The sequence below is a fragment of the Panthera tigris genome, chromosome D2 (genome assembly GCF_018350195.1).
Source record: "Panthera tigris isolate Pti1 chromosome D2, P.tigris_Pti1_mat1.1, whole genome shotgun sequence".
NCBI lineage: Eukaryota > Metazoa > Chordata > Mammalia > Carnivora > Felidae > Panthera > Panthera tigris.
In genome coordinates, this window is record NC_056670.1 from 8,629,193 (window position 1) to 8,640,000 (window position 10,808).

Consider the following 10,808-nt stretch of genomic DNA (forward strand, 5'->3'; position numbering starts at 1 on the left):
CACCTTCCCCACATATGGCTGCCCCGGGAACCCCAAAATATAGACCCTGGGTCCATCCGCCGCTTATCTTTTTGCACAGACCCAGCCCAATGCAAAACAGTAAAACTAGAAATTTGCAAAACAAATAATTTTTTTATGGTTCATAAAAAGTGTCCTTATAGCTAAGGACATGAGCCAACACAAAGAAAGAAATTGAAGATGATAAGTCAATAAATAGTATTAAATTGCTCAATGTCTCTAGAAAACCTTATATCATATAAGGCTGGGAAGAATCGTAAAAGAATAGGGTCCATGGTGGGAATAGGTTTAGAAAACGCACATTTTCAAACTTTGGATGGATCTGAAATTCATACAGCCTTTCTGGAGTCAGTTTCATCAGCACTGAAAATGAACTTACCTTTTAATCCAGAAATTACACTCTTAGAAAGAAATTCAAAGAAGAAAACTTGGAGGAATGTAGAACGGTATATGCCCCAAGGTGCTCCTCCACAGGTTATTTATAATAAAAATACTGGAAACCACCTAAGCGAGTATCAATAGATTGTAGGTAAAACGGTACTGATCCATAAGACAGAATCCTAGGCAGTCATTAAACATGATCACATAAAGGCAGAAAAACATGGAAAAATGTTACTCACATATTGTGAAATGAAATGTTATATATAATATATATGTTATCCTAGTAATTGTGAGAGACAGAGAGAGAGAGAGAGAGGGAGTGTGTGCGTGCATATTTCCTAAAAGAACACTGAAATAGAAGAAAGCAAACCAAACACCAGAGACAAAGCCACAACCCACCTATGGATGACAAGAGAGCGGTATTATTTTTTCACTAATTTTCCCATATAAGTAAAATTGAAGAACACGTTTCAGAGAATGTAAGTCTGTGACTCCTGTGGTATATGAAAGTCATTTTATTTATGTTTTCTGAGCATACTATTTTTCTCATTACCTACTAAACTAACAGCATGCTATTTCCATAGTATTTGCTCTTCTAAAGTTACTGTGGTTCAGATGTTTTTCATCACAACCACTAACATCAGCAGTTTTAAAACTTCTGGATACATTTTATAGGAATTTTAAAATGTTTTAAACTATAATAATATAGAATATCTGCACAAATCACCAAATCATATGCAAAAAAACCTCCAAAAAACATAAATAATAGTTGTTCATCCATAGGCTATTAAAAATTATATGGTTTATTTCTCTTTAGGAGCAATTACAAAATACAGCTTGCAAATCGCTGGGCATGACAGCTTTAAAGTTGTCTAATTCCAGGCAACAACGTATTATTTGGAAACGGCATATACACTTTTGCTTGCAATGTAGGATTTTAATATTTTGACAGTGTTTCTGATTTGCAAAAGTCGAATGCCCTTCAGATTCTGGTTTATTATAAATTCTGTGTAGGTAAACAAACATGGATTACAATGCATGGAAAAAGTCCTAGGATACATGCTGGACTGAAAAATGATAGTTATTTTAGGAGAGGCAACTATTTAGGAGAGGATGGGAGTGAAGGCTACTCATCTGTTACATTCCAAAGAATACTCACGCCCTTTCCCCCCAACATGGGCAGATGGTAAGGACCATCAGCATAGGAGCACCCAGTCACAGGAAGACTAAGGAAGTCCCACAACTCATGGACACTAGACACGGCTGCCATGCTTCTCCAAGTTCCTTTTCTAGTTTAAAGAATGTGGTCAGAGACCCAATAGAGCAGGATACATCTTCACTAGGGGCTGGAGTTCAAGTAGTTTTTTTGTTTTTGTTGTTTTTAGTGTTCATTTATACTTGAGAGAGGGGGGAACAGAGCATGAGTGGGGGAGAGGCAGAGAGAGAGGGGTGAGGAGACACAGAATCTGAAGCAGGTTCCAGGCTCTGAGCTGTGAGCAAAGAGCCCGACGCGGGGCTCAAAGTCCCAAACTGAGAGATCATGCAGACAACCGACTGAGCCACCCAGGCGCCCCAGAGTTCAAACAATTCTAACCTCCCCTCCTATTCTCTAAGGACTTTGGGGGGTTAGGCCAGTGAGAGTTTTTGGCCGGTGTGTCACTACAAGCCAAGATGAAAATGTAGTTCTTCACATGGGGAGAACTACCCCCATTTTGTAGATGAGGAAACTGAATGTCAGTTTGAGTGTCAACCATCCCAACCACACACGGCGGAAGGCGCAAGACATCAAGCATCACTTTTCCACCTCCCCAAGTATCTGAGGGGACCTTGCTCCTAAAGTGGTGTCTAAGAGTAGATATTGGTCCTCGTTGTCTGGAAGGGAAGCCTGGGGATGTAGAATCTGAAAGGAGGGGCAGGCGGGGAAAAGGGAGGAGGCTGGGATCCCGTCGAGTCCGGTCCCTGAGTGGCAGATGAAGATCCAGCGGAAATAACAGGAATCGGAACAGGATAAGCCCTCCTCACAAAGAGGCAGAGGCGGGTAGCGCAAGGGCACAGCTACAGCTGCAGTTTCCGACTGGAGCCACAAGCAGGGTGGCTGAGGGCATCTAGGACGCCATGGGTTGAACCTTTCCAGAGGCTACAGCTCTACCTTTCCTTGCCAAGTACAGGCTGGACGTGAAGTGATAGGGCACACCAGGCAAGGGGAGGCCAAGTTCAACACAGAAAATGGGCCCAATTCCCAAAAGACAAGTTCTTGGGAGTTTATCAGAAAACAATTTCCAGGCACTGGAAATGTAAATTGCTTACTCATTTCAGAAAACCACACCTGTGACCCAGGAATTCCTTTTCTGAGTTTGCACTTGAGCACTGGCTTTCAAGCTCTGGGAGATGACCCATTCGTTGGCTGTGGAATCGGTTTAGCCTACAGCAACAAGTCTTTCTTTTAACAGAATGCAGTACAATACAAAATAAGACATCAGAATATATCACACGTAATTAGGGTGTTGTTTCGGGAAACAAAATTACAGGTATGTAAAACTGTTGGTTACACATGCACATGTATTACACACATACACACAGCACACTCTCCCTCCCTCCAGATGACCAAATGGTTCACTCCCTCCGCTGCAGCCGTCCAAGTGAGGTCAGTCCCTCTCCACGCGATGTAGAATCAAACCATGTTTCTGACAACTTTTCCTATTTTTATTTTACTTTACAGCACTATCCCCATCAGGTTCTCCCGGGCGGACGTGTTTTCTTGATAGGACTTCTGGCAGCAACAAGGACATAAACTATCTGGTTACGGGGGCTTGTCAAAAATATTCTAGGATGGGTTCTCATTGGCCTATTTTGTAACAAGTGACCATTCCTGGATCAATACAAATGTGGGGCCAGGAAGAGATGGTATCATCTGTGATAAATGTCAACTCACACATTCACAAGGACAGGTTATATTACTTGGAAGAATATAGAAAAGTTGCCTTGAGCAGACAAAAAGCAATAGTCACTACACACAATATATAGCACATGCTCAAAATGCCATTATCAAGCTGACAAGGAAAAGGGTGAATTGATCAAAAAATGCAGGGACAACTGGCTACTGATTTGGAAGAATACAGAGCTGCGTATCTCACAACACATATAACGAGAAACACCACAGAGAGATGTATGAAGAAAGCAATTCAACATACTACCTGCTTCATGCATGTCAACAGAGACACCTGCCACAGTGCTCAGTTCCAAAGGGAATTTACTTATGACACAAAAGCACAATGGAGCAGAAATATGGAACTTTCAACTAGTAGAGTAAGTTTATTTCTAATACGGAGACTTTACATAGGAATTTACAGAAATGAAAACACACTGAGCAGCTCATCAGCCGTTAGCTCCTCCCAGACCTGCTGTCCCCTTTCTCTGTGCCCACCTCACCTAACCCGCACGTAGCACCGGGCCGGGTACTCCAAAGGGAGGCACCAGCAATTCAGTGCCACAATTCTGGTAGTGACAGCGTCTCCTAGGAGATGGTCTCTCCTCCGTGAGAGCAGCTCTTAATGGGCTCTGGTGACACCTGTCTCCATCCTTTGCCCCTTTAGGGTTTAGACTGGTCATGGCTTCTCAGTGATGCCAGCACCTAGGCGCTTCAGTATTCCTTGTTTCTGGCCCAAACCGCTGTGAGAAGTCTGCCATCAGAATCCTAGTTGGGGTAGCATTCTGGTTTTCATCAGAACCAAGGCTGATACAAAGAGCTCTCCCTGTATTAGCCTGTCAAAAGAAATCATTCTTCCCCCAAATCACTGTATAGAACATAAACACTTAGAACTAAGTACGTGTCGGTACCAGCTGGAATGCTTCAGCTCTAAGTGACAGCCCTAAGGATCAATAAGAAACCATTACTACTGCAGTAATGTAAAGTCCTAGCAGAAAACAGGTCCAGATGGAGTTGTGCAGCTCTATGACGTCACCTCTGAGCCAGGCTTTTTCCATTTTGTCTATTGTTCTCTTCAGGCTATTGCCCTTCAGGGCCACAAGCTACAATTTGGTACAACATGCAAACATGAAAAAATCCAGCATAAGAGAGACAATCTCTCCTTGTGTCTTCTCATGTCATGACAGTATTTGATCACTGAGATCTTTCCCAGAAGTACCGCAGAATATTTTCCAAACATCTCACTGCTCACGTGTCCATCCCAACAAAATCATTAGAATAGCATCTCCATGATTAACTTAAGCTGGATTTACTCCTAAATTGCCTGGGGGTGGGAGGATGGGGGATGGGAAGAGAAACAAAACAGAGCCCAGCAAGTAAGAAGTAGAGAATGGGTGCTGGGTGGGCAATGTCCTTGGAACTGCTGATTAGGGTGTTCCAAGGAGGCACAGGAAACAGGACAAAGGAGGAAGAGACAGTATATGACATCCTATTATTTTAAATACAATTACATAGTTCCAGTTCCTGGGTCACATACAACGTATCATGCCTAAGTAGATACAACAACCGAATACCAAGAGAATGAAAGTGGCATTCTAGCGCATAGCACTACTTTCATTTGTGGAGAGTAGGGAGTATTCCTGTTCATAACTGATAGTGACCTGTGCAAAATTCATGGGATACCATTGTTCTTAACAGCTCTTATGTTACAAACTGACCCAGAGGCAGCTGAAAAAACTCAGAAAAATACTATCTGGCTTCTTTTGGGAAGTAGTAGTTCAGTAACAACAGCCCTACTCACTCATCCTATACGCCAGCAATGTCACAGAAGAGGGTGGTGATGCGGTGGTGACACAGCACAGACTGGCCAAACTACGAAGAGGCTCTGGTAGTATTTACAATGAAGACTGATGTAAAGGTAGTTAAAAAAACCTCACAAAAACAGATTTGGGGATCTTTATTGAAGACGCAGTTCAGCGATAATGGCCACAGCCATTTATTTATGGCGGGAAATGGGACAGGGGGTAGGGCATATAGTTTGTACTTTAAATTTTCCAAATATATTTTCATATATACACAGCGGTGTGCCGGTAAATATTTGACAACAGGCTGTCTGAGAAAATAAAAAAATAAAAACCCCGGTTTGTAGGGTTTGCCAATTTGCAGGGTGTAAACACTCCCACTGAAGCCAAGCTACCCTCATGACTGAGTACAGAGGTGGGAAGGGACGGGCGGGAGCACGTGTTGTATGGTATTGTCACCATGCAGACTCGATACTGTGAGTGACCTAAAGAACAAGGCTAATAGCAAAATATTATAAAATAATTAGGAAGCAAGGAGTGCTGAGTATTTATTACCTTTGTTTTTAATATAATTTAATTTTTAAATAATGATTATGTTCTGAGAACTGGCTCACAAAATTCCTGGGAATTTAACCATCAGCAGTACTTGCAAGCCATTACGGGCTTACTCGAACACACTACTGCATCTGTGTGGGTATGTGTGCACAAGTATATTTACAGCTACATATATACATCTATATTTACGTCAACCCGTAGACACTGGTGGTATTTAGTGTGGGAAACATTAATACAGACCATAAGTCATTTAATGAAGGGACATTTTCTCCACAAGTTCGTTGGACTCCAATTTGCAAATCAAGCGTACATCCAATTCCTGTTATATTGCTACACCCACATTGGGCCTGCAATCGTCAGAGACTCCTCACATAAATGTTTAATGCTGCTGTGATTGAACTTTTTTTAAGCTTCAGATTCCACTGTGAGTCTGGGTATGAATGAATAATACCATCCACTGTATTTACAATAAAATTTGGTATCACATCCGGAATACGACACAACATAAATTCTAGACAAAGATTTTTACATTACTTAAGTGAATAAACTTCCCCTCAATATAAATTTTCTGATGAAAAGTTTCAGTTTTTGAGAGCTTTCACATATTCAAAATATCTGTAAGATTTCATTCTAGTATTAATTATTTGAAGTACAACAAGATGTCGCTTTCTAGTAACATGAGGCATTCTCTGGGTCTCATTCATCTCATTTTCAAAAATGGTGTAAGACTTTGAAAGGGTGGGTGGAGACTTCTGGACATCAGGATGTTGAAAGAGCTTTCACCCTCGTGTGAATTCTCTGATGTTTCGTCAGTACTGACCTCTGACTAAAGGTTTTCCCACATCCGTTACACTCATAGGGTTTCTCTCCTGTGTGAGTTCTCTGATGTTTAGTGAGAGCTGATTTTTCACAGAAGGTTTTCCCACACTCGTTACATTTATAGGGTTTCTCCCCTGTGTGAGTTCTTTGATGTACAATGAGGTTTGACTTCACACAGAAGGATTTCCCACATTCATTACATATAAAGGGTTTCTCTCCTGTGTGTGTTCTCTGATGTACAGTTAGGGCTGACCTGTGGCAGAAGGATTTCCCACACGTATTACATTCATACGGTTTTTCCCCGGTGTGCGTTCTCTGATGTTCCGTGAGGTTTGACTTTACGCAGAACGTTTTTCCACACTGCTTACATGCGTAGGGTTTTTCTCCTGTATGTGTTCGCTGATGGTTGGTAAGGTGTGGTTTCTGACAAAACGATTTCCCACATTCAGTACATTCATAGGGTTTCTCTCCTGTGTGTGTTCTTTGATGCTGAGTGAGGTTTGACTTCTCCCAGAATGTTTTCCCACATTCACCACATTCGAAGGTTTTTTCTCCTGAGTGAGCTCTTCGAAGTTGGGTGAGATGGGACTTCTTGCTGAAGTTATTCCTATTTTCATGGTGCTCATAAGGTTTTTTGCCCATGTGTACTATCTGATGTTTAAAGAGGGCTGACTTTTCCCACGTTTTATGACTCACTTTATATTCGTGGGGAATCTTTCTTGCATAGGTTCCCTGATGGATAATGAAAGTTGAGTCATCACAGAAGGTTTGCCCATATCCGTCATATTCATAAGGAGTCTCCCCTGTAAGAGTTCTCTGGTGTCCCAATCTTAAATCGGTATAGAAGGACTTCCCACAAAGACTGCATTCATATGCCTCCATCTCCAAATGAGTTCTCTGAGATAAACTGAGTTCTAAACTGTGGATGAAGGTTCTTCCACATGCATTGTATTTACAGAGCGTCTCTCCTATCTGTATTTTCTTGTTTGTGAAAAATGCCGCTTCCTCGTGGAAGGCTTGTCCATTTTCATTATACTCAGAAGGCTGATCAAAAATTGGCTGACTGAGATCGTGACTATGATGGAGCACATTCCTTTTTTGATTATATTTATAAGATTTCCCTCCAGGAGGAGTTTTCTCATGCCTGATGTCAAGGAGCAATTTCTCATATACATTAAACTCATCAGGCTTCTTTCCAGAATAGCTCTTTCTACTAATAATTAAGCCTGAAATATTTTTCAAACTCATTTCACACGAGTCACATATCTTATATGGAAAATTTCTTGAAGGAACAGAATCTGTGCCCAGATTGAAAGTTTTTCTTACTCTAGCACCACTATCTATATTTAATGTTTTGTTGGCGGTAAAAGCAAGTTGCCAAAAATGTTCGTCTTCATTGTCCTGGCTGCTCTCTATCAGGTCATCAACTTTCCAGTCTTCTAGAAATGAGAAAAATAACCACATCTTATGAATCCTAGTACATTTCTAATGGAAACGAACCCCCACAAATGCCCTTTTATCTAGTTGATGCTTTTGTCTTGGGCTCGGTTTCCTGGTGTGAACTAAATCCAAGCATACGTTTTTTATCCTTCTGCTTTCACTGGAAAATAAAGACACGCGACAGTGGAAACAGGGAAGGAACCTGGCAATGACATTTAACATTTTATTATTTTTTAATTGTTTTTTAAGTTTTATTTATTTTGAGAAAGCGAGTGAACAAGCAAGCATGAGCAGCGGAGGGGCAGAGAGAGAGAGGGGGAGAGAGAATCCCAAGCAGGCTCTGCACTGACAGTGCAGAACCCGATGCATGGCTCGAACTCACAAACCGTGAGATCATGACCTGAGCCGAAATCAGGAGTTGGACGCATAACCGACTAAGCCGCCCAGGTGCCCTGACATTTAACATTTTAAACACGTAACCTTCAAAACTGGACAAGAAAGGGTGAAAATTCAAAGCACAGGGAGCCAGGAGTGGCTGATTCAGGGGAACTCAGAGAATGGGGTCAGCCCGACAGAGACACTGAACACTGCATAAAGTGACAGTGGAGATTAGCGGACAGGGCTTTCAGAGGATGAACTATGTTTGGTGGAGACAGAACAGTCCAGTCCTAAATCCCCTCAGATACAGATTTCCGGGGCAGGATTCCTGCTGGAGCATATATCTTCTATCGATGCACCAACACCAACTTCCTCAGGTTCTACCAGGAGGTCCTACAGCCCAGAATCTTGTTTTTCTTTTGACTTATTTCAGAAGAAATAATTATTTAAAAAAAAAAAAAAAGCTGTAAGAAGCAGGCTGGAAGTGAAATAAACTCAAGACACGGTGAGCAAGGGCTGGAGATTTTCTGAGAGGTGTCCATTTAGGAAGCAGGAAATGTAGAGAATTGGATGAGTTCAACAAGGGAGGGTTTTTTGTTTCGTTTTGTTTTTTAGTAACAAATAAACTACAAATAGACTGTTTGAGAAACACGGCCGAGGAAGAGTTCAGAGGCAGATCATGGCTGATGTCCTCACATCCTCACAGCCCGACCTCGAACTACGGTAGGATCCTCGCCTGTGTGCGTGTGGCCATTCCTTTTCCCCTCCGTTTGATAGATCAGCATCAGAAGACATTTCTGAAAGCACCTATTTCCTCATGTTTTGAAGGACACTGCTTCGCCTCAGACTCTCATTCTCTACCTAGCTGTGATTCACAACACCACAAATATCCAGCAGGAAATACAAAACAGATGAGGGGCGGGCCATCTCTGCAAAGGAACAGGTTCATTTTGTTTTCTCACAGCTGTTCATGAATCTGTCCTGACCGGCACGTCACTCGATTACTCACCCCAGTCTGCTGGCTTACTTCTCCCCAAAACATTCTGTTTCTGAGGCAATGCTGATCTTTAAGTCTGCTTTACATCTAAGTTTATCTTTCACATCAAGGTTTTCTGCCTTTACACCTGGCCTCATCTGTGGCTTTTACCTACTTGTGAGACTTCCTTATGGAAGGATCACTCCTCTCTCTACACGGTTCTGAGACCTTCCGCAAACTTTATCTTACAAATTCTTGGCTGTGCTTCACTGCTGCTACCCAATGCAACGATGTTCATTCGTGTGAAAAAAAGTCTAATGCCGTCCTGAGCCCACTGCTCCAAGGACCGACTGATAACAGTTACTACACTGCAGAAACAAATTAAAAGTAAGTGTGCAGGCCGCCCTGTCCCAAGTCCATTAACAGGATTTCTGTGCAGCTCCAGCTGGGCCTCTCATAAGCCGCTCACTCCCAGAGACACACCTTTCACCTGGCCAGCTGCGCTCCAGCCCCCTTCTTCCTGGAACCTGGACATCTTCCAGGAAATGCTGCTTTCTTTAATTGAAAACAACAAACCACAAAAATAACAAGCAAAGAATGAACGCCAACGAGCACCGTGACACCCCTTCCACCTCCAGCCTTTAGTCGCTGTCTTCAGAACAAGTTTACTGCCTGTGAAATTCACCATAGTGTAAGGAAAGTCCTTCGCTCCATGCTACTACACCTTTGTGAAGACCGCAGTCTGGCTCTTGGCGGGTGTTACCAAAATCCTGCTTCCTCTGACCTCACTAAAGAGGCAGAATATGAATGACTCTTAAAAGGAATGTGCATGTGAATCATTTCCAAACTGTTCCCGACGGGCTGGTAGACATGAGGACCAAACGGCAATGTGCATTTAGGAGAAGTACCACAGAATGCATTCTGGATCGATGAAAAAGAATGATCTCTTCCAAACGTGGCTCCACAGTTAATCAACAAAGTAATTAGTAAACTGTCAGAATTAGGAAAATAAAGGGCTTTCTCTTTGGGACAACAAAATCTCAATAAAGAAAGAAACCCTAAACAAGGGTGCTATGATGAGATCTGAGTTTTGGGGATACAGCCAATCGTGGGTGAGGGTCATAAAATATGGGCCACTTAAGTGATAGGAAAAAAAACTTGAGATCTAACTTAAAATAAGTGAAATAATAACAAGCCATCACAGCGTACCGTGCAATGTCTAAAGAATTCACATGGACACTATTAAGTATCTGAAAAGGCAAAGTAAACAAGAATAAAAGTTGTAAATAAGACAGAAAGCATTTATAAGTGAAATTTAAGATATAGGAAAGTATGGGGTTTGGTATAAATTCTGAAGAGCAGAGAGAAAGAAATGACATAGGCAGCACAGGACCACACTGCAATAGTCAATGAAAACAGACTTCAATTTTAATTTTATTTTTTAATAACTAGCGACTTTTCCAGGCTAGTGAAAGATAAATTGGATGCTTTAGGTAAGAAAATAAAAACCAGT

The 10,808-nt window shown here is 41.9% G+C and overlaps 1 protein-coding gene across 4 annotated transcripts in view; it reads right to left on the reverse strand.

Moving 5' to 3' along the window:
• Positions 1 to 1,927: 1,927 nt before the first annotated feature.
• Positions 1,928 to 10,808, reverse strand: part of ZNF248 (zinc finger protein 248) — a 23,649-nt gene continuing 14,768 nt past the window's right edge. For all 4 annotated transcript variants that reach the window (XM_042959805.1, XM_042959804.1, XM_042959803.1 and 1 more), the window contains one exon: positions 1,928 to 7,940. In XM_042959805.1, the coding sequence (XP_042815739.1) occupies positions 6,442 to 7,940 (1,499 nt within the window). In that variant the 3' untranslated portion in view covers positions 1,928 to 6,441. The remainder of the gene's footprint in view (positions 7,941 to 10,808) is intronic.